Source organism: Dipteris shenzhenensis, chromosome 16, assembly GCF_047967505.1.
Source record: "Dipteris shenzhenensis isolate YYH24624 ecotype China chromosome 16, Dip_SZ_1.0, whole genome shotgun sequence".
Lineage (NCBI taxonomy): Eukaryota > Viridiplantae > Streptophyta > Polypodiopsida > Gleicheniales > Dipteridaceae > Dipteris > Dipteris shenzhenensis.
Window position 1 is genome coordinate 55,708,980 of NC_141611.1, and position 24,529 is coordinate 55,733,508.

Below are 24,529 nucleotides of genomic sequence, written 5' to 3' on the forward strand. Positions count from 1 at the left end.
TATTAACGCCTGCGCTTCCGTGCATCCCTTGCCGTCAACGTCTCGTCGCCGTTTTGCGCAGCCCGGACTCAGACTTGCCGCCAGCACGTGCATTCCCCGCTGGCCACCGGCAACTGGCCGTCAGCCTGTCGGCATCTCCCAGATACCGTCGTAAAAATAACATCCCCTCGCCCACAGATTTTTCAGCCGCGTGTAGGACCACTGGGAGTGGTCGCCACTGCCACTGGACAAAAATTGACCAAGAAATCATTGTCATTGGGTGTTTTCTTTTTCATTTACAAACGCGCTCGAAAAAATGGGGATATACACATAGGAATTTTGGGCCAATGACAAACCGAGGATCAATACTGATTTCTTTAGAAAAGGAAGGGCGGTGCTGAATTTGTCCCTGGTCGCCAACAACGTTCCCATATAATGAAAGAGCTTTGATAGACGTGATTTAGGAGAGGAGAGAAGGCTAGCTCTCCATTCGAGAGGAAAACGGGCGCTTAAAGGTTAATTGATTTCAAGGATGTTCCCACTTGAGCAAAAACGCAATGAACTTGGATAGAGGCCTTAGGCGGGCGTGAAGGAGCGTAGAGGAGCATTTTGGAGTGATGATCGTTGGATGCCTCCCTGCAACATATGGGACCTCTGTAAACGAAGAGTGCTCCACACATTCCGTACCCACGGGCAGTCCCAAAATAGATGTGTGATGGTCTCAGTAGAGGACCGACAAAATTTACATCTATCATCCACCTGAAGCCAGGGGACATGGCTACCCACTGGGAAGTGACCCCCAACAATTCTCCACATAAAAAAGTTAACCTTGCTGAAAGGAACGGCCTTCCAAGCCCGCTCAATTCTTCCCCTCCATAGGTGCTAAGGTGTTGGGCTTGGAGTTTATATCCAAAGGGGCTCTATGTTTGGCGCAAAGCTAGGCTCAGACAGAACTGAGCTATGGAATGTCATTAGATATGTGACATTACATAGGATATGGGTGGTTCGGTATGAGGTTTCATTTAATAGGACGTATGTTCTTTAATTGTTTTGTAAGCAAGTCGTTATGGATGTTGCTCTACAGTCTAGGTGGCTTTTGTTGCCGGTTGGCCTGATGAGGCACTTAGATCTCTCGGATGCAGGGCATCTTGTATGAAATGTCTCTTAGCAAATTTTGAGTAATATATGAGTAGACACTTTCAATTTAAAAAAAACATATGGGACCTCTGTAATGAATGATTTTCTTGACAACTCAGGAGCCTATTGGTATGAGAGGCTAGTGTCGATGTAGCATCGTACCACCCACTAGAGACTCATATTTTTCGTCTCTAGCGGGGTGGTGGAAAGCCAGCATGAAGCCCCATAAAAGATAGGGCAGGTCGTGGAATGGCTCTGGCGTGGTTGAAAAATGCCAATTCCTGGCATTTACACTCAGGCGGGAACGCCCTATCAGGAAGAAGAAGATTTGACATTGTCTGTGTGTAAGACAGGGAGAGAGATTACTCTAAACACATCCTTATTTCTAGCAAACATCTACTTACAAGTGGATGTGTTTAGAGTAATCTCTCTGCCGATCGCAGCGTGGGCTTAGGGTCTCCACCCATTTTGAGCCACATTTTGTAAAAAGCTAATATATCCGGCACCTTTGTTGTTCTTGTTTTTTTTTTTTTTTAAGAGAGGGAGAGAGACTTTTAAGGGCATGTTTCAACATAGGGGCATATGGTCCATTTGAATGCTGGAAGGCATGTTTGGAAGGTTCCCACGTGAGAGGAGTAGTGGGCAGGAAATTGCAGAGGGAGCCAACAGTGGCAGAATGAATCCATCACTTTTGTTGGATCCTTTGGGCCTCCTAGGTGCTACTTGCATGAAAGCTGAACCTCTAGCCTTGGGCAGAGCATCCATCCAATCTACTCTCTCTCACAAGTTCCACAAGCTCCAAGCGTAGGGGAAACAGGGTCAGACACAAGGAAGAATAACAGACCTCCATTTTTGCATGTGAACTGGAAAGGGGGTGGCGGTTTGGCAACCTCATAGCCACCAAAGGCCCTGAGGGGCAAGGGCACTTTCACCCCTGCATGGAAACAGGTCCTAACATCGGGGTACAACTGAGCCTCAATACCCCCAACAACAAGAATCACACAGGTTTTACAAAACAAGGATCACTTATATGTGGATTTTTTTACGTCAAGGTACAAACCAAGAGAGAGGACCTTGGCAACATGAAGGAGGGGGGGGAAGAGGCCTCTCCCCCTAAGAAAATGGCAAGGGGGCAGAGCTTGTCAAGCAATTTCTAAGGACTTTTCAACCATCTCAATGGCTTGCGGAGGTGGGTATATCTGATGGCGAATAAGGCTACAAGTCCATTGTGACCAGGGAATCAATGGCATCGAGAGGTGTTGAGACAATGTGACAATGACAAACACGAGTGACAACATGACAAGGTGCAAATTACCATTATGGTAGAGTTGAAATTGGGCGATGGAGATTTAAACTCCATTGACCCAAGCCTTTACGTGGTGACAAAAAGGGGCAAAACAGAGAGGAAGTGATGAAGGAGAGAAGACTTAGGAAAGACAAGTCATAGGAAAGGGGAGAGAGGTGCGTGCTTCGATAATGGACATAGGAACAAGAGAAGCCACAGAATGAGAATGAGAGAGAGAGAAAGAGAGAGAGAGAGAGAGAGAGAGAGAGAGAGAGCGAGAGAGAGAGAGAGAGAGAGAGAGAGAGAGACAGAGAGAGAGAGAGAAGCACGACATCACATTATCCCTATTTGCCCAATGTCACATCCCAATGTTGGTTTACCTATGCACCACAAAACTCTCTCTCCTTTGGTTTTTATTGGTCAAGCTAATCTCTAATGTAGGCTGCATTAAGTATCTACCATTTGCTCTTATTATTTCCCCTACAAGTATTTTTGGCACCTACCTTTTGGTGCATAGCAAGGCTATCCACATTCTTAATGCCATTTCTTTTATTTAACAAGAACTAGTCGACTTTTATTATTTACAATGCTGGTTAGGGTGTGATCTTTCAGCAGCAGAATGGAGGAGATTTGAGCGGCTACAAGTGATTATGGGCTCTAGGATGATTTGGAGTAAGCCCTCGGTCCCCCATCAGATAGTACATGCAGAGTTTGCCATGACCCCTCTCCAGGTTGATGCCAATTTTGTTCGATCTTGCTGAGATCTTGGGTCAGACTAGGTCTCTAAAAAGCCAGTGCTTGGGTGATCTAGCTCAGCACTTATGTCAATCTTGATCTGAGTTCTGTCTACTCTAGGAGTGTAGGCCTTGGGCTCTCAACCCCCACATTTGGCCAATTTTTGTAGGGGGAATTGTTAATATATTTGGCACTTTCTTGTTGGAAAAAAAAAAGGGCAAATTGCCCATGACCTCGAGCATATAGGTAAAGAAACTAAACTTAACCTATAGACAGACTAAGATCTTTCAAACACGTCCCAACCAACACATCCCTTCTTTCCACCACACGACTCATCTCCAACAACATGGACTTTGTTAAGGCCACTACAGTGTCTTCTCAATACCACACCCCCACCCCAACTTTGAAGGCAAGCTCATTGTGGACATACCACAAGGGCAGAAACACAGAGCACGCACAAAATGCCAACACACAATCAAGTTTGAAAGTAATCTGCTAACATCCCCCAACACCATCATCCTCCAGTTTGTTTTCAACGAGAACCTGCTCATCAGCCCTACTCTCCTAATTGTTGCAACTACTATACACCATATTCTTCTGATGATAGCACGCATCCACAACACATGCATGATATCTTCAATACATCCCCCACACAACACACACAACAGGTTAGCCACATCCCACTTCCTCATTAAATGGTATTAGCCCCCATATTCAATGGCATTAACCCTCAATCCCTCTTAGAGAATGTCTACCATGCCAATGCTAGCAATGTTTTGGTAGCACTTGCAATGCTGAGAGTCCCAATGGAGCGTTGGTAATGCAAATGTCCCCATGGCACGTACTACTAGGGTCTAGAGACCTTTGCTAAGTTTCAAGCCAATCTTTGAGCTTGTGTTCGCTAGTTTCCTCCAGCTTCAAGGCTCCTTGTTCGTTGTTTCTTCTTAGCTTTGCAATGCTAGGCATTTGATAGCAGCTAAAAAATTGGGCGCCACACACCCTCAATCTTGGCTGCAAGCAACTATAAAACAAGCTAAACATGGACATGGGTTCCAATCACAAGGGAAAAAAATGGAAGTCTAATGGCCTCTAGCATTGGGATTCAAGTCTTTCCCTACTCTTATCAATTATGTGCTTAGTCAATTGGAAGTTCACACAAACAACTATGATCAAGCTAAAAGTTCTACTTTGTAGCTCAAAAGGTCAAACAAAGATTGCAATCATTTCTTTTATTGAATGTGTTTGTACTAGTAAGATGGTCAGCACATCTCCATGGGCCTCCATTTTGTGGCCATCTAACCACCTGTTGAGGATGGTGCAAATTGCCTAGGGCATTAGGGGCAAACCCTAACCCTAACCCTTGTTCATGTTCATGTTCATGTTCAATACAACATAGTGTATAGGTAGCTATATCGTGCTCTCTCTCTCTCTCTCTCTCTGTCTCTCTCTCTCTCTCTCTCTCTCACTTCCACTATCATGGTATTGGAGCACCAAGCACTCCCAAGCCCTTACATCTTATTAAGGCACTTATTAAGGCACTAAGCCCTCCGTGTGCGAGGCATTCTTCAATCCTTGTTAGAGAGATTTTCATTGAAGGAGAGTCAAGCCCTTGCTCCGTCGAGGTGACAAGCCCTCTCTGTGAGGAACCTTCATCACTTCTCAAGCTCACATTGTACACAATGAAATAAAAACAAGTTTTATCAAAGTCTTGAGGATTGCAATGCCTAATTATAGGTGTTGTTAGATAGTAGGGCTACAAAGGTTGCAACACAACTACATTGTTTAAAGTACACTTGCTATGGATTATGGACTATTTATAAAAAAGGGCATCCCCCTTATATATACACTTTATTTATTTAAAAAAGATTATGGAGTAACAGGTAGTAGCATGGTTGATGGTGACACCTAGGATGTCCTTAACAACTACATAAGTGCTTCCTATGGATGGCAAACACTTCCTTTTTTGTGGTGTAGTTTCACTAGAGGTTGGAACTTGGCCTATGATGTGATAAGGCGATGTTTACATACCCAAAGAATGTGCTTTTTATGAAATGGTAACTAATCTATATCCTCTAAATCAATGGAACATTGGAAGTGCTACGAAGAATAATCCTAAATGTATTCTTCTTCTTCTACTTTTGTTTTATTTAAATGGAGAAGCTCTCCTAATGTTTAAAAAATGTTCCTCTTGGCTAAAAAGACGTGCATGACAATGGGTTCCTTTTTAAAAAAAGTTTTATAATGGCTAGGGTGTATGAGATCAAGCTTGGCCCATGACATGACTCATCCTCTCATTATCATTGATATTGACCCTTTTCCTCTTCTTGAAAGCTTGAAACTATCTCTAAGTAGCTACAATGCGTAGAAATGAATACTCATAATGATCACACGTCTTGATATCCTTCATATTTCATGGCTTGTCATTGTCTCCACTTTAAAAAGTTTATGCCCACCCAAGCCCCTAACACGATGAAGAAAATTTTCATCGCATGAGAAAACCATCATGCTTCAACTTCTCCTCCCTCTCATACAACCAGAAAAAATCAATAAAACCAACAATAAATGGCTTAGATATTCTACAAATAGTGGAAGATTATAGAGAAAACTTTGTGTGCATTAAGTGCTATGAAAACATCATCTTTAGTTGGCAATGCCTCAATTGGTTAGAAACTTGCCTTGATTTTGAAACTATTTATTGTCGTAAAAGCACCTCACAAAATTGGATCTAAGCATAGTTGTCATAATTAAAATGGCATGTTGCTTTCTTGTAAGGGCATGGTTAGTATGTAAAAAATAGTCCCTCAAGATTAATGTCCATGCATGAGAGTCCAAATGAGTATTTTTAGATGTGAGTGGGTGGGTGTGCATGTGCTACATGTGTGCACGCGCACGCGCACATGTGTGTGTGTGCGCGCACGTGTGTGTGCGAGTGAGTGAGTGTGTGCGTGCATGCATATGTGTGTGTGTGTGTGAGAGAGAGAGAGAGAGAGAGAGGTCAAAGCAACCAACATTATTGAAATAAATGCAAGAAAATAACCTTTTCTTGAATATACTTTGGTATATGTGCTCTTAGGTCACACTAGATGTACCATACATATTAAATTGAACTTATGGGCCTAAAAATTGCTTGGAAGAGCATTTGACTCCACATGGAAGATACACATGAATAAATGAGGGATGTGACACTACCTAAAGGGTTAGCCACTCTTATTTAGTGTAGATCTATCCGTCCATATCCTCATTAAGACAAATAAATCACCTAAAGTGACTCTAGTATGATGATGATGTTTTTTTTGTTGTGGAAATTGAAATTATTGTTTATCGTCGCAAAATTGAAAAAAAGGATGCAGAGTAGAATATTAGCCTCCAAAGGTAGGCTTGATCTTTAGTCCCGGGGCAAAGAATCTTGGCAAACTGTGCTAGCTCCATATTCCTCTTCATCGAGATTTTAGCTAGCCATTTTATCTCAATAATTTCCTCTTGATGACTTAGGGTCCTCTCAAAAACCACACTGTTTCGAAAGTTCCAGATCTTGGAGATGACCACTGCTCTTACCAGTAGCACATCATATGCACCGCTTTATTCAATCTCCCTCTGTCACCTAGGAGAGACACTTTCCATGATAGCCGAACGTTGATCCCATTCTTCTCAAGCCATTTGACAACCTTCTACCACAAACTACATGTGGCGGGACATTCCCAGAAAATATGAAAGTGGATTTCTCTTTTTGACTTGCACAACATGCAAAACGGAGATACTTTTGGATTCCATTTAGTAAGTCTATCTTTAACTAGCAATTTACCCACTACTACTCTACAGAGATGTAGATTGAGCTTATGGGAGGGGGTGGCTTTTTCTAAACTAGCCTAACTTATAAGGAGGATGCCCAGAGGGGCACGGAGGGAAGAATGCCTTCTAAGCTAGGCTCAGGAGGGGTCTAGGGACAATCCTAGGCCTAGGCAATAAATGATAAGGCCTAAAGAGGCATAGAGATCCTAAGGTCTATATGTAGATGGAAGGCATTTTGCCTACATAATGGCTACCGTTTTACTTAAAAATTCATAACATTTTATTTCAGCATTGAAAATTCAGATGCCAAAACCCCAATTCGCATTAAATTTCATAAATTAACATTAACATAAGCTAACATAAAGCAATTCTAATAAACTTTAGCTAACATAAAGAAATTCTTATTATCAGGTTCTCACTGCCCTATGGAGCCACATCGTTGTATGATCAAAGTGTGCAACCTTTTTCCACTTATTTTGAACCTCGCTAGTAATTGTTCTACTTCTATCATCCTTGAAATATTTAGCAAGCATACATGCAATGGCTTCCTTGGAGGCAACGCAAAGCCCCTATAACTCCTTGAGGGTCTAAACACCGTACTTGACAGCCAAGTTGCGCTTATACTATCAACTAGTTCGTCGACCACCATCCTCTCCCTCAAGGACAGTATGATGATGTTGTTATCATAATGCTTAGTATTTACCAAATAGTGGCAATAGTAAACTTAAAAAACAAATCAATAAGGGCACTAAATCACCACCCACCAAAAATATACGATCCTTTTCTAGGTAGCCTCATTTATGCATCTCATGAAGCTTTTCCAAATGCATTTCATCCTTGCTTATCAATGCAATGGCATAACCAAACAAACTATCATATACCCGATGTTTTATAAAGAAAAAGCCAAGGCCAAGCCATTAAACATGATGTTAAGTATTTGTCATGGGAATTTAAAGTGTATTTTGATAATCGATAATGCCACGACTTTAAAAAACTCACATAGTGCTATCATGTCTACTGACAATGAAAAAGACTAAATATCTAGCATATCTCATATGCCATGTAGCCTTACTTTGTATAATGATATAGCTCTCTCTCTCTCTCTCTCTCTCATATTCCTAGATTAGAAGATGCTATTCCTAATATGAATGGTGAAGAACTAATATTTAAAGGTGGCAATTATGGGATTTGGTTTCCCTTTGGAATTTCTTATTTAAAGGGTATTCTATTCTTAAAAAACAACTACATCAACCTACCCATGGTCATAGCTGAAGTAGATCCACTTCTTCCATTTGTATTTATTGAGAACTAACTATTTCCCACTTAGGTTCTCTCTTGTACACCTAATGTCATATTGCCTTTTTAGGCCTTTATGTAAGTTGGAATGGATTGATGTACCTAAATGCAACAATAATGTTGATGGAAAAATCGATTGATTTGGGTCATGAGTACTTCCATCCTTGATTAATTGGTGCCTAGTCAGTGACGTGAAGAGATGGCTGGTCTTTTTAATACCAAAGCTTTAAGTTCTTATTGCATAGTATTTGTGACGGGTTTATCTATAGTAAGATTGCATGTAACTCATCTTTATCACACTTTTTTATGATGAATTAAAAAGTGTTATATGTTAAATGGTTTAGCAATGATCTCATATTAGCATTTTGATAGATTGTAGCATAAGCATAGGTAATTATGGTTGAGGTCAAAAGCTATTGATTCTCCAATTTCTTATAATAGCAAACCTTAAAGTTACACAAATACAAGGGTTACAAGACATCCATGTTGCTTTCTAATGAAGCACATTTCTACCTATCACATATTACATCATTTGATCAGAATTTGTTGAGTCATGCTCCACTAGTCAAGGCATTTGTGCTTGGAGCATGTTTATCAACATTGTTTCCTTGTTCTATCTTAAATGATTTTATATTAAAATTGATTCGTGTTCCACGTGATATGAAAACACTTTATGATGGCTTAGGATAGAATTATTAACTTTTGTCATCCAAACAAAAGACTATATTGACTTTATTGCAATTAGTTATATTGGAAATCATCACAAAGATAAGGTGGAACAAATGAAGAAACTCGAGATGGAATTCAACAATATTATATGTGGCTCGTGTGCTTTCTTATTCACATAAATGTGGCACCCAAGACATATAACTAGTAGTGGTAGTGCATATGCAAAATATCTTTGTTTTTGTTATTGGCTTTGCTTTGCACATTGCCAAGCTTTAGGTGTTGTGTTATTTATAAGTACTCTCAACTAAGATGTATACATAATTCACCTTGCATTTGCCTTCGAAGTGTTGTTGTTATCTATTCAATAAATCTTTTATGGTGATTGTAAGATTGTGACCCCAACTATGCTTAACAAAAGATTGCTGAATTTATTATACATGGCTTTGTGATGTCATGATCATTGTAACAATGATAGAATAATATTTTGAGTTAGATAGTCCTAAAGAGGAACTTAAAATCTTCCTTATAGTATTATGCTTATATGCATTGACCTCTTACATCCCAATCTATTAGTCAAACTAGAATAGGTGGCCTATAAGAACATGAAAATTTTCTCATTTTTGCGCACAAAAATTTCCTACATACTTATGGCAAGGAGGTCCTTTAGATGTGAGAGAGGCACGATAGTATCCCTTTTAACATAAACCTACATTGTAAAATTTGCAATTGCATGCAATGCTAAACATAAAAGTGCAATATGCATATTATGCAAGCATGCTGTTAATGACTTTATTTACATTCATGGTTATCCATACAATCTCATAGACATTCATATTGGCCATATTGTATGCTTTAGACCACCATTGCTTATGCTTAGACAACATTAAAAAATGCACTTGCCTTTTACAAATAGGTAGTGTAAAACTTTTCAATTGAAAAAAATTAGGAGACAATGCTTGGTATGCATAGACAAGATAACGTAAACATATGTATCCTATAAGCTAAGATGCTGATCCCAATGAATACAAAGAGCCATTCCACTCACATCTTTGTGTGGAATGCACAATGCATCTGGATCCATGTGATGTCCAAGGATGCAGAGGGTATCATCATTAGGTGATTTTCCATAACCTCACAAGAAGTAGTACCCTTTTCTTTAATGTTCTTACTTCATTTTGTTCAAAGGAAACATGCATTTAAAGCATGAACTAAGTAAAGAGAATGTTAATGGCCATATGCTAGAATTTATTAATTTATTTTCCCCCACTTTGTGACAATGGGCATACTCGAACGTTACAATTACATGCAAAATTTGTTAATATATATGCCTATGTGCATGTATCCCTCAATGTCTTCTCACATGCCCATTCACTACATATGCACATTTTGATGCATATACACGCGTGGGAAATGTGAATGAGTGTGTGTGTGTGTGTGAGAGAGAGAAGAGAGAGAGGCCATTCAATGGTAGGCACAAGGACTACCACATATATCCTCACCTAAACTAATAACTCGTTACATAGGCAAGCCTATAGCTTAGTTTATAAGGAATGCTTGATAACACCAACAAAAAATGAGGGTTAGAATGATTAACTATTGGTGTTGAAATGGAAAGGATAGCATGGTGAGGTAGTTGGGATTTATTACATTGAAAGAAGCCTATGCTATTTGAATTGAATATAGCTTTATGCATATCCTTGAATTGAATGCACATAAGTTGTTTAATTTCACATGAGGAGGCTAGGCAATATATTATTTCATAGGGAAGCCTTAATAATGCATACACATCTTAAAGAATAGAGGTAGTGGTGTATGCCCTTCAAGCATGTGTGTCTCACATCACAAGAAAGACTTGTTGGGCTACACCTTATCTTTTCAATGACAAGACACATAGAAACGCTTCTATGAAGACAAATAAGTACTCAAGACTACCTCATTTCCACGTGAAGCATTTGATGAGTGACTCGTAGTCCCATTTAAGGGATCACACACCCTCCATTAGGAGACAGCTAGATTGACCTTGTACATTCTTGTTATACTCTATAAATTGAGTAGAGAGCTATGGATGTTAGTTCGAGGCCTTCTATATCTTGTTTTCCTTAAAACAGGGTGATGTTGTAGCATGGGATCAACACTCAAAAGCACTTGGTCTAGTCATACCTCAAGCATGTTGTGCATTGTAAAAAGGGCGATGTGACATCAATCATGTGCAAAAAAAGTATGAACATTTAAAGTTTTACACTTTTTATATAGAAGGAGCACAGTACATGAACCTATAAGGTTCAGTTCTAATGTTTTGTGTTGGGATGCATAAGTTAGAGTGCATGGGGGAGTACGCTTTGACAAAATGGAAGGAAGGCTCCAAGATGTAAAGCAAGAATTGATGGCACAACATTTGATCACACTAGCTAAAGAGAAACATCTCTTTAATAAAAATTGAGGAAGGCTCATGGGAGTTAGGTACTTGCATTGTAAACAAGTAAGAGCATCGAGGAGATCGCCTGCTTCACACAAAGTGTGTTCCAGTATCTAACGACAATTGCGTCAAATAGAGTGCTCAATTGGTGTGTGATCCTTGAGCTCACAACATGGAAGTTGGGTGGAAAGACTTTTGGTACTGTGTTAGCCTAGGGTAGAAGCAAGGGGATGCATGCCAAATGCGAGGGGCACATGAGAGAGGGGTGTACTAGGAATGTGTGTGAGAAGGAGAGCCTTAGGAAGGGCGGAATGCTTTTCTCGGAGTGAGGGACAAGCTGGCAAGGGGGTGCAGAGGGGTGGAGTGGATGGGAGTGAAGGTAGGGGCAAGTGGAGTGGGCCGGCAGGTTGGATGGCTGGCTGGCTAGCTAGCAAGCAAGCAAGCAAGCGATGAAACAAAGGGAAGAAGGAAGGAAGTGAAAGCGGGGGGAGGGACACAACGAGGCGAGGTATATTTAAATAGGGAGGATTGAGGAAGGAGGGGAGGAGAAGGAGACTTTGGGAGGCAAGAAATAAAGAATAAACATGATTAGGTGGTGGGATTGGGATGGGGATAAGGCAAGGAGTGGTGGCGATGATGATGGGAGGGATGGGGATGAGGGAGCAGAAAGCAAGAAAGGGTTAAACAAATTAGGGGCGGCGCTAAAAAAATGAAGGTGGGGGGGGAAGAACAAGGAGGGGGCAATGATTAGTGGGGTTAAAAGAGGGGTTAAGGGGGGGTTTAAGGTTAATGGAACAGTGCTGGAATTGGCGGGGTTGCCGGCCCGGGGGTGGACAGAAACCGGGGGGGCCGGTGGGGGGGGAGAGTGACCGGCGATAGGAGGTGGGATGGATACGGGCTCTGAGTGAGGGGGGTGGTTGAGTTTGCTGTACTCTCTTCTTTTGAGTCTCTCACTCTTTCTTCTTTCCTTTGTTTGTTTGCCTTGTTCATCTTGTTCTTCTCTTCCGCCATAGCCACACCTTCGCCATAGCTCTGAAGACCTTCGCCATCGCCATCTCCAAGCTTGCTCCTCCCCCCCTCCTCCCAGATCTCGCCATTTCCCATGTCCCTCTAGCCTCCTCCTTCCCCCATGTCTTTCTTCCGTGGCTTCTCCTCCCCCTCCCCCCCCCCTCCCCGCCCCCCCTCCATGCTCTCCGACCCCTCCCCCCTCCCCCGCCCCCCTCCCCTCCGCTTCTCCCCCATGCCTCACCCCGCCCTCGCTGGTAGCTCAGGTCAGTTCCCTGCTCTTATCGCTCCCTGCCGCGAGTTTTCTCCCTCATACCGTCGCTGAAATGGTTGCTTTGGTGTGTTGTTTCCGCAGGAGAGTACACCGAGGAGCTCTGGCATGCATGTGCTGGGTCTCTGGTCTCCGTGCCGCAGATGGGGCAGCGAGTGTTCTACTTCCCACAAGGGCACATGGAACAGGTCAGTAGAAGCACGCAGGTGTTTGTTTTCCTGGCGATTGCTGCATCTGTAGCTCTGGGTAGAAAGGGCTGGGACAGATCGACGAGCCACTTAGCTAGCTCTATAGGAAGTGGAACAGCTAGAGTCAGGAGCTGCTATGGTTGGAATTGGAGTCGGGAGAATCAGTCCATGGAGCTTATCGATCGTCTCTTCATCTCCTCTCTCCCATGTGGTGTTTGCGCAGGTCGCGGCCTCCACGCATCAAGGAAGCGATCAGCAGATGCCTCAGTACAACCTGCCTTCGCAAATCGCCTGCCGAGTCATGAATCTCACCCTTAGTGTGCGTAGTCTCCAAATCCTTTGTATTTGCGGTGAATAGCTACAGCTATGGTGCTGAAAGTCCGTCGTTCTGCCTGCAGGCTGAGCCTGATACCGATGAAGTCTACGCGCAACTGTCGCTCCTTCCCGAACTTGAGGTAGGACTCCCTTGTAACTTCCTCTACTCGCTCTTCGTCTTTGCTTGCTTTGCCCTTCGCATTCCTCAAATCTGAGCTTGCCATGCCAGGGCTCCGAAACTTCCAGTGAACAGGAAGAGCCGCCCCCCCAGCCCAAACGGTCCGTTCGTCTCTTCACGAAGATACTCACTGCGTCTGACACTAGTACTCACGGGGGTTTCTCCGTACTCCGGAAGCACGCCGAAGATTGTCTGCCTCCTTTGGTAAGAGTCCTTACCTCACGACGTCCACTGTGAAAAGTAGGAGCAGTTAGTTTCTATGAAACGTCAGGAGTTCCTCTTTGGTGTGCTTCTAGGCAACTTACCGGTGCCAGCGTGATGCCTTTCAGGATATGACCCAGGATCCCCCTAGCCAAGATCTGGTGGCCCGAGACCTCCATGGCCAGGAATGGAGGTTCCGTCACACCTACAGAGGTAAAGTCCCTTTATTGCGGAAACTTGTGGTCTTTTCCCTTTTGATCGGCATCTCAACGTCCGCTTCGATGAATTCCTGACCCTCAGGTCATCCCCGGAGGCACTTGCTCACCACGGGATGGAGCGTGTTCGTCAGCCAGAAGAGGCTAGTGGCTGGTGATGCGGTAATTTTTCTCCGGTAAGTCTGGGTCTTTGTTGTGTTGTTGTGAAACATGTGCTCACCTTCCACTTACATGTTGTACCATTACTTGCGGGCTTCCATCTCAGGGGTGAAAATGGGGAGCTGAGGGTGGGCATTCGACGAACCAAGCGCCAGCAGACTACCCAACCCTCTTCAGTTCTCACAAGTCACAGCATGCACATGGGTGTCGTGGCTACAGCCTCCCACGCGGTGTCGACGAGGACTATGTTCTCAGTATATTACAAACCAAGGCAAGTACTCTTAAAAATCGTTGTGAAGCTTAGCGGAACCTGCTTTCAGTTCCTAAGCTCCTACTTTTCCGGCACTAACTTAGGTTGCATGTCTGCTTTTGTACCCCACATGCGGTTTGATGGGCAGCTAAAACTGGGGTTGTGTACGCTGAAAGGCTTGACTTCCAGATTTTGCCAGTAGTTTAAACGGATTCGATTTGTGGGTAGTCACTGTTTGGGTGCAACGAAGGCTTGTGGGTAGTCACCCAGGTTTCTGGCACTGCTCATCTTTGCTTTGGCTGACAATTGATGGTGTACGCAGGGTAAGTCCTTCTGCATTCATTGTCCCGGTTGAGAAACTGGCAAAGGCAATGTCCAGGAACTTGTCGGTTGGTATGAAGTTCAAGATGAGATTTGAATCGGAGGATGCATCTGAGAGGAGGTATGTATCGGTAAGAGAGGAAGTCCTTGATGTAGTGTATAATGACGAGTCCGGAACTTGATGTAGGACATACTTGTGCAGCTACCCTGGTACCATCATTGGAATTGAGGACATGGACGCGAAATGCTGGCAGAACTCGAAGTGGCGCTCCTTGAAAGTGAACTGGGATGATATCACAATCAACGAGCGGCCAGATAGGGTCTCTCCATGGGAGATTGAGTTGTTTGTTTCGTCCCCGGCTGTAAACCCAACTCCAGCACCCAGGAGCAAGCGATTCCGCCCATCTCCAGTGTCGGAACTTGCCGGTCTCGGTATGGGTTCTTGTTTTTGTGACTGTTTTCTGTCCCTGCATTGTTGACTTGGGGGTTTCCCTTCATTCTGAAGCGTTGCTCGCTCTTCTAGGCTCCAATAAGGCAATGCTCGAATCGACCTTGTCCTCCAAGCTTCCGAGGGTCTTGCAAGGTCAAGAACTTCGGACTCTGGGAGCAGGCTCGATTGTGACCGAGGAAATGTCTAAGTCGCAGCTATGGAGCACGAAATGCGACGATTCTGATGGCCAGAGTAGGTTCCGGAATGTGGTTGCGGGAGAGAACTGGATGGTTCACGGGATGGCAGACTCTAGGCGGCAAGACATGTTTCGGGGAGGATCTGGATCTGCAGGATCTCAGGAGCGAATGGGAAACTATCCTGTTGACCTCTCCTCTCAGGGTATGGACGCTCAGCAACAGCTTAGACGATGTGTGAAGCAGCAGGATACGGGAAGCTCCCTGACTTCTGTTTTCCAGCTCTCAAGCCCCGGGACACGATTCTACTCTCCTTTCACATCCTCTGAGCATGCTGAGCTGAAGCTTTCGGTGGCATCTGGGCTTCCCCAGGGTAGCGGCAACCAGATCCAGGGCTCAGCGTGGCAAAACTCACCCCTGACTTGTGCTTCCTCCACCTCCGACCGCCCTTCGTCCTGGCTCATGTCATTGTTGCCTCCCACTCCTCAATCAGAGGTTTCTAGCCGACCCGACAACCCTCTCTCTACACCCTCTGCGACTCAATTGCATCAGCATGGTCTCAATCACTCTGGCCTCCCGTCGTTCTCGCCATGGGAGTCTCCCAAACAAGAAAAGGGTGCCTCTCAGCCAGTGGCTGAGAACAGTTGTAAGATTTTTGGGTTCTCTCTGACTGAAAGGCCACCGCATGCGGTGGCGAAATCGTCTAAAAGTGTGGGTTCGGTAGCCGAGGAAGAACAGGCCAAGGTTGAGGCCACATCTCAACCACCCGCTTTGTCGAGGGATCCGGAGGCTCCACACGCCACAAAGGCGGTCAAGTCGGATGCTTCTTCCGAGCAGGACAAGTCAGATCCTAAAGCATTGAAAGAGGTAGAATCGCGTAGCCAATCCAACCCAGCTGCAGTGAGAAGCTGCACAAAGGTAATAGTCATGATGCCGAGGGAGCAATAAATCCCCGATTCCACACTCCTCTAATCTTGATTACTTCTCTTGTGCTTGCAGGTTATCAAGAAGGGAAGCATGGTGGGTCGAGGCGTAGATCTCTCGAGGTTCGATTGCTACGAGAAATTGATCGAAGAGCTAGAAGCAATGTTCCATATTGAGGGCGAGCTTAATAACCCCGATAAGGGTTGGCAGGTCGCATACAGTGATAACGAAGGAGACATGATGCTTGTCGGAGATGATCCTTGGACGTAAGCTTAAGGATCTGTTATTCAATTTTGATGGGCGCTTGGCATTATTCTGATCTTGGGATGCTTTGCTGTCTTTTTGAGATGTTGAATGAATAGTGAACTTGTTTCTGCATACAGGGAATTCTGCAACATGGTTCGGAAAATTCATATATTTAGCCCTGAAGAGGTAAAAAGTGCTGGCCTTCCTGAAATGAAAACACAAGTCACTGCAGATGACGACCGTGCAAAAAAAGATCCTTCCAAGTCTTCGGATCACCACGACTCACCTGTGCCTGCTCTCCCAGGATGACCATGGTTGAATTTACTTCAGACAGTGATGGCTCTCTGCAAGCCTGAGAGCTTTAGCCGGAGGGGGTAAAAGATGCGTGCTCTGTGTCACGGACTGCTCTGGAGGAGTCTTACCAGCGCCGACTGCCTTGTCCTAGAGCTTACATGTTTGTAGCTCTGTTGCGTGCTCCCTGTTGTACATTGTCCCTAGGTCTAGGTAATCACTCGCTCTCTTTTTGTATCTGAGAAGCCTTTGTCCTTCGTGCCAGTTCGGTTCAGGTGGTAGATATGGCACTGAAAGGGGATGAACGCTCCCCAATTTTGCAGACCCTGCAAGGCAGGTTGTATTTTGCTGCAGTGTGAAGGCCTCCAGATCTTACTGTTGTATGTTGATATGGAAGAGTGATGGATTTGATTGCGGTTGGACACATTTGTATCTGGTGGGTGCTCTTACTGTGAACGTCAGTAAGAAAGTCCTGTCCAGAGAATGTACACAAGTTTTTATAGCCCCTAGTAAGGAATTAAATTTTTTGAGATAAGCTGAGGGAGAGAGAGAGTTGGGCCTCATCTTGTTGTGTGTTTTGAAGGATGGTCTGCTTGCAGCCTTTGTTCTAGTCGTTGGAGCTGTTTTCCATTGCATGCGGGATCCTCTCCTACTGCCCATCTCTAGTTTATGAGCTGTCTGTTTTTAATAGTGCATGCTCTTGTGGCTCTTTTGCTTCGTGCAACGGATCAGGAACTGGAAGGCTACGGCACTTGTGGACATCTATAATCTGAGTCTATGATATATGTATGCCTGTGTACACGTGGAATTCTATGAGTATTGATACACATACTACCTGGCAATAGTTATATTCATCTGCTCCCAACTCAGCATCAGCCGTTGGTATTCAGCACCGTTGGTACTCAGAAGGATATAAACTGACATGCACAAGTACATGTAGGTACATAGATTAAATATTTCACAGAGGTTTGTCCTGAGAAGAGACCTGGAGTAGAAAATGACCTATCAAGGACGGTAGGCTTTCATCTGCAGAGGTTTGTCCCAAGAACGCCTCGTAAAGTAGAAAATGACCATTAAAGCACAGCAGGCTTTAATCTGCATACTCTATTGGTGTAGCTGCATGCCCCTTTTAAATGTTTTCACCACATTCTGCACGGGTCCTTTGTAGGCATGGCCTTAGCCTAGAAGCTTAAAATATGCTCTCTATTTTGTACTCTGCATTCTGTGAGCCATCTGGTTTCAAAAAGAAGTGCTAAGCACTGAGACTAACTAGTGACTCGTTCAGCTGAAGGGTTTCAAAAGCTCGGGTGCTCTGAGCGTGTTATCACCTAACCTCACCATCATTTTCTTTGAAAACCATTAAAGGAGCTGTGGTGTAACAAGAATAAAGAATTGATTTTTCTGCTTCAAACTAGATGTGTTCCATTTATTAGCCGACTAAAATCATATCTTTCTTTTGGTAATCCTTCCACTCCAATTATTGGGTTTCTATCATTCAAACATATTTCCAACATGGTCTCCTGAATCTTTTTTAGAGACTACTCTAGTGGTTGTGTATATGACTGTTGAAGCCTATTGCGACTTGGAGGCAACTGTCCTGCATCCAGGGACTTTACAGAGCTTCCTCCCCCAACCATTTGCACTTTTGCCACTCTTATGTCATTCTCGCTCCGTTACTCTGCAAGAGCTCTGCGCGGGTTGGCCTAACGACAAGTTTTGTTTGGGGAGTGCTTCCCCTTCCAAGATGGGTTAACTATGCTAAGTTCAAAATGTAAGGCTACATAGCTTCATCAAAGCGAGTTTCCCCACTCTGACCATGTTTCAATTTAACACAATCATTTGTGTGGAAGATGTTTCCATTTCTTCCTCTTCAAGAAAAGCTTCAAAAGTTCCTTCAGGTGTTTTTCACATTGTATTTTCTAGATTGGTAAAATGGGAATTCTCAGTAAATTGACTGACAAAGAGGACTTTGCTCAAGTGCAGGTTATCTTCCATCAGCTTTCTCCAGGTTTGATTCTGCCATTGGGAGATATAAATGTGTTATCTTGTATGGCAGTTGATTAGAGGGCAAAATTGCTGGATTTCGTCTGTGCATCCCCAAAGCTGGTCATTTTCTACAGGCTGGTCCATGGAGCTGTCCAATGCTTGATTGAGTTGTCTACTTGAGTTGGAGTATGGTCATATAAGCTCTGCTGTAAGGCTTGGATTAAGCTTCCAAAATATTTGCAGGGCTATGCTCCCAAACCTTATTTGGAGCCCATGTTGAGCGAGCCGAGCTCACCTTTGTAGCTTGTTGATCTCTATTAGCAATCTTCCTATAGTGTATGAGGATCAATGAGACGTTGGAGCCTATATTGAGATAACAGTGTTAACCTTAGCTTGTCGATCTCTAGTAGTAATAGCAATCAGGCGAGTAACTCCCATCGATAGAAAAGTGCTAACCTTAGCTTGTTGATCTTTAGTAGTAATAGCATTTAGGTGAGTAATTCTTATCGATAGAAAAGCGGGAGAGAATCTTTAATTACTTTAAAAACAAAATGAGGAGTTCTTTGATTACTTCAAAAACTAAATGAGGGGAGATGGAACAGTCGGGAGATTTGCACTAATAGGATTTGATTAAATATATGTCCTATTGGCTCGCTCGTCTTCAAAAATTTGTAGCTTGCAGACCAGTCATGCTTTTGAGCTCGAGTGAATTGCAAAACATCTCTAATTTTGCAAAGATAATTCGTAAAGCTCTGCATGTCCCCTTGCGTCTATCCCTCGCTTTGGCTCTCTCGCTCCCTAATTGTAGGCTTGCTTTGTGGGATTGCCCTCTAATTAACCAAAGTCTCAATTTACGCCTCATCTCTCTCCCGCGGCGTGATTACTTGATACAAAATGTGGGGGCTTAATTCTAGTCATTTCTTAGAGTCAAAAGAACATGAGGAAAATGAAAATAGACGAATCAAAGCAAGATAAAGATATAAATACCAAAGGTGAGATCATAGTTTAAAACGGGAAAGAGGAAAGGTTGAGGGGAAGCATTAATTTTTGCCAACGGTGCCTTATGTAAGAGCAAGCCTCTGTTGGAAGAAAATTTTCATACTAAGAACTACATGGATGGAAGTGAAGGGGTTGAATTGGTAGGGCTCATTTTGATGTATGGGGTTGTTGGATCATATCATTTTGATAAAGCTCAACATAAGAGAATCCACAGTTATTGGAAAAAAAAGTAAAGCTATGATAGCATGGGAATAGCTCTCTTTTTATTCTCAAAACCCAAAACAAAGATCACATTCAAAATCCAAAACAAAGATCACATGCTTTTGTAGGGTTTGAAAAGACAAGAATGTTGACATATAGTTCGTGAAAAATGGAACAAGAGATGAGAAGTTAGGATCATTTTAGTAAGAGACTCCAAAATTATTCCAAATCCAAGTCTACCCTAATTTGCACATTGTAACATTTTCTTAGTAAATTGGAACATGGAAATGGACAGAGCTAAAAGAGACGCAGATTTTGATATATAGATTTCGACCAAAGCGGAGTAGAAAGTAAGAAGTTATGGTCGTTTTACGACAAGGTATCAAAGTCGCTCAGGAGCGACTTGAGCAATAGGAAAAGGCAATGATTTCTTTTATTGAAGAGGTTGCTTTCACAATACATATTGGATTGAGGTCGTCTTAAAGGGTAGAGAATGTCCTCAGAATAGATCCCAAAACAAGTCATGCATGAGCACCAATGGAGCTCTCGAGCGAAGAGGAAAAAAAATGAGAAAATGAAAAAAGAAGGGAAAAGATAATTCTTAGCCAGGAAAGCTTTCCAATGGGAGAGAATTACAAAGAAGAGAGGGGCCAAGGCTCAAGGGAAAGGAGAGGCATAGAAGGAGCTACATACAAAGGCAACGGCAAGGCCACAAGGAGAAAAATGAGATGCTTGAGAGAGAGGGGAGGGGCTTCTTTTATAGTGCAATTCTCACCTTTCTTCACCCTGTTACATTTGCTGGCGATTCTTTCACCTCTTCGTGACATAAGGGCATGAGGAGGATTTTAATAAGTGTCCTATCACAAGATGCTTCTTTATCGTTTTGAGTAGAAAAATCAATAGTCCTCCCACATGGAGCCCAAGAGGATACTCCTCTTTTCCATATGTCAATATCCTCCACATTCCACATAAGAATTCTAGAAGGATTTCTTTTGACTCCACACTCCACGTTTCCACATGTCCTCCACATGCTCTCCAGGTGCACTCCCTATTATTTTAGTACATTATTGAGTCAGTGTAGGCTTTTGGTCCACTCTAAATATATTACTCATTTCTATTTCCCAATTCCAAAGCAAATAATATATCTCCCAAATCATTCTATCCCTATACGAAGGTATTTATAATTCATACCCGTGGTATTTACAATGATGCACTCATAATCACATTTGTCATCATTTTCACTAATTATTCTAATTAGTGTCAAACCCACATTAATGATTACATGAAATAAATCAGTCGACATCAAAAGATTGTCAAGCAGTAACGAGAGTAGTCGTAAAGAGTCGTCTCTCGCCACCAACTTCTCCATCATGCTTCTCGGTTCTTTGTTTTCGTGGTTCGCTTTTGTCACCTTGTGGGCCTCATAAATCCTTCCACAGGTTTCAAAACAAAATATCATTTTTTGTTGTCACATTGTATCTCTCACCTCTGCCCTTTCACCCCTTCTCCCCTCGTTTCCCTTCCTTCCTTGACTCCCCCTCTTCCTCGTCTCTCCCTTCTGCGTGCCTCCCCTCTCCTCTTCCTCAGCCTCTCTCCTTCCTCGCTTCTTGCCTTTGTTCACCTTCCCTCTCTCCTTTCCTGGCCTCGCATCTCTGCTTGCCCTCTTATGCTTTATATCGTGTGCGAGGCAGCGGAGAAAATTTTGGAATGCAAGACGTAGATTTTTATCTTCTGCTAGATTTCCATTTGGTGACATGTGTAGCTTTGTTAAATCAACCACAATGCTTATCTTAATTTGATTTCGGCTTTTAATCAAACATAAGCATTATGTTAATGTGATCCACTGCTCCCGCGTAGTAATTACAAATGAGGAATAAACATCGTGGGGGCCTATTGGCTCGAAACTAGGACATTGAAATCCACGTACATGCTGATGGTTCCAAATGTGCAATAGGAAGTGTATTATGTCAACTTGGCTAAGTAGAATGGTGCACAAGGTGAATTGTTACACCATAGAAAGAGATCCTAATAATGATCTATAGTGATTCCTTTCTCTTCAATTGGTTTTTTTGCAATACATTGCCATTCTAAGAAATTTGTGTGGAGAGGTTTGTGGCATTTCATTTCGTGGTCCTATATTATCACCCTGAAGGTTGGGGTTGGAAAACCTGTGAATTAAGTGATAAGTTGTGTACCACATGGAGGTTGGGGTTGGAAAACTTGTGAATTAAGTGATAAGTTGTGTACCACAAGGATTTTTAGGTTGCTTTTATCGCAGCCTTGGGCAATCCTATCTTGCTACTGAATGGAGTACAAAGGTCTCCATGGTTTTATGCCTAGGAGGACACGATGGCAAGATTAGTTTTCACTTAGTGTAAGTATACTATCTAACATAACATGATAGTATACTATTTAACAATCCACAATCTTACGATAATTTATCTATTTATGGCTCTGAAGATGCATTTTTGTGCATGGGTTATGGCGACTAATTTTGCGGTGGTTGAAGAAAGCTCACATCGACTTTTACCATTAGGTGGAGATGGCTTTGTTGGGAGATAGGGGTCACCTTATTGAAATGCAGTATGCCCTTTGGTCCTTATTGCGAGATGAATCTACTCATAGCATATGACATTCTCTTTTGGCACCCAAACTTAGCTAGCTTTGAGGTTATTTTTTTGTACGAGGTTTTGGATGTTCTCTTTGGTTATAGATTTGTCTTGCACTAAAGATCCTTATGGATATTCCTATGATGTAGCTTTTATGTTGCTTGTACGCATTTGTAATGTTTTTTCTTTTTTTATATAAGTCTTTCATAAAAAAATAATATAATAATGGTCTACAGTGCGAAGAAATTTAGGCAATATCTGTTGGACATTGACTTTCTATTTTACACCTCATCACGTCTTGTATCTCATTAATCTACCATAGGTTAAATAACTAGATGCCTCGTATTACAAGAATTCAATTTCAAAATAGAGGTGCAAAAGAAATCTCAACTCTACATTTGCAACTCACATGTCACGATTAATGGCTAGAGAAGTGTTAGATGGAGTAGAAGATGACTTGCCAGTTGTAAATTGCATGTCATGATCGATGATAAGAGAAGAGTTAGATGGTGTAGAAGATGACTTGCTCAATGCAACTTTGTGTTAAGTAGATGTTTTTGATTGGTGTGCAAATGTAATTGGTATTTAATGTTAAAAAATCACCCCTTGAAACTAAGACTGGTGGGTGCAAGGAAATTAATTCTAAAAGCTAGGCTCCCTACCAATTGATTGTAGGTTAACTCTAGAAGATAGATAGGGGAGAAGATGTGTTATGTTGCATGTAATCATAACAACCATCAGAGAAGTCCATGAAGGAATAGAACACTAGCACTTTGTCGATGAAGCTACAAGCAAAGAAATCCTTATGACAAGATGTTGGTGACCACTCTTTGGGTGGACGCTTATGACTCTAAAAAGAGATGTGATGTATGGCAAAAATGGAGTAAACCCCAACAGTAGAACGTTAACCCTGATGATAGTTGTTGCACAAAAACCATTTGAAAAATGAGGAGTTGATTTTTTGGGACCCATACAACTAGTTATGACGGAAATATAAGCGTGATACATCATTGTGACTACAAATTACTTCACTTAGCGAGCCATTTTAAAAGAAGTGTGAAAAGATGGCAAAAGTTTCTTTTGTATATGAGAATGTGATTACAAGGTATGGATGCTCCATAGAAATTATGTCAAATAGAGTCACACATTTCATCAATGAGGTAATTAAATCACTTTTGATTGGATTTATGGTTATCCGTATAAGAAGCACAATCTACTATCCATATAAGAACTTTTGATCGGATTTATAGAAATTATGTCAAAATAGAGTCACACATTTCATCAATGAGGTAATTAAAGAACTTTTGATTGGATTTATGGTTATCCGTATAAGAAGCACAAGCTACTATCCATATAAGAACTTTTGACTGGATTTGTGGTTATCCATATAAGAAGCACAATCTACTATCCTCAAGGTAATAGACAAGTAAGTATATCAATAAAATGCGTTGCAATTTCCTCACCAAGATAGTGTAAAAAAATCGTTCTAATTTAAGGGTATATATCGAATCATGCTCAAGGGGTTATTATTGGATTTATGTCTTTTCAATTGGTGTACGGAATTGAAGCGCAATAGTCCCAATCGGACTTCTCATATTGAGCCTATGCATAGCAATACAAGAATGTATAGGAAATCACTAGTCCCTCCAAGAAAGGCTATACCAATTAGAGAAGCATACATGAGGTTAATAGTCTACCATGCCATGCCCGTAGAAAAAAAGAAGAAGGAAGGCATGGTTAATAGTAACCTCAAAGATAAAGAAATTAAGGAAGATGACCTAGGTTTACTCTACACTTCCAAGGTCCACAAGGGCAAGCTCAAATGTCTTGGTCAAAGAGTAAATAGCATGAAATCTATTGGAGTTGTACTACTACAGACTCTCAATGGAGACAATTCATCTCAATAATCAATGGGAGCAAACTAAAGCAATACTACATCAACACATAAGCCATCCATGAAGATTTGGGTGTCCTAAACCTTTCGTAGTTAATATTACATTGTCACACGGGCACTCATCTGCATATGTATGATTCGACACACGGTAGGTAGCTCCATGTGATTTTAACCTAGGACCATAGGCAAGGGTCCTAAATGCTCTATGAACTTTCCAACAACAAGCATCAGGAAGAATTCCCACCTTACTAGTCATGCATAGAGCACTCATGTTTTGAGCACCACGAGTAAAATTGCAGGAATAAAAGCCCAAAGAGAAAATATTTCAGCCCGAACTCATGGCACC

General features: G+C 42.4%; 1 protein-coding gene across 1 annotated transcript; it reads left to right on the forward strand.

Moving 5' to 3' along the window:
* The first annotated feature begins 12,265 nt into the window (after positions 1–12,265).
* LOC147893160 (auxin response factor 7-like) lies at positions 12,266–17,029 on the forward strand. Its single transcript, XM_087386884.1, has 13 exons — positions 12,266–12,577; positions 12,667–12,770; positions 12,994–13,089; positions 13,169–13,225; positions 13,315–13,467; positions 13,593–13,677; positions 13,765–13,855; positions 13,945–14,109; positions 14,411–14,530; positions 14,612–14,841; positions 14,933–15,951; positions 16,033–16,223; positions 16,341–17,029. The coding sequence occupies exons 1-13, from the start codon at positions 12,436–12,438 to the stop codon at positions 16,510–16,512; spliced, it is 2,625 nt and encodes an 874-aa protein (XP_087243010.1). The 5' UTR covers positions 12,266–12,435; the 3' UTR covers positions 16,513–17,029.
* The last annotated feature ends 7,500 nt before the right edge of the window (positions 17,030–24,529 follow it).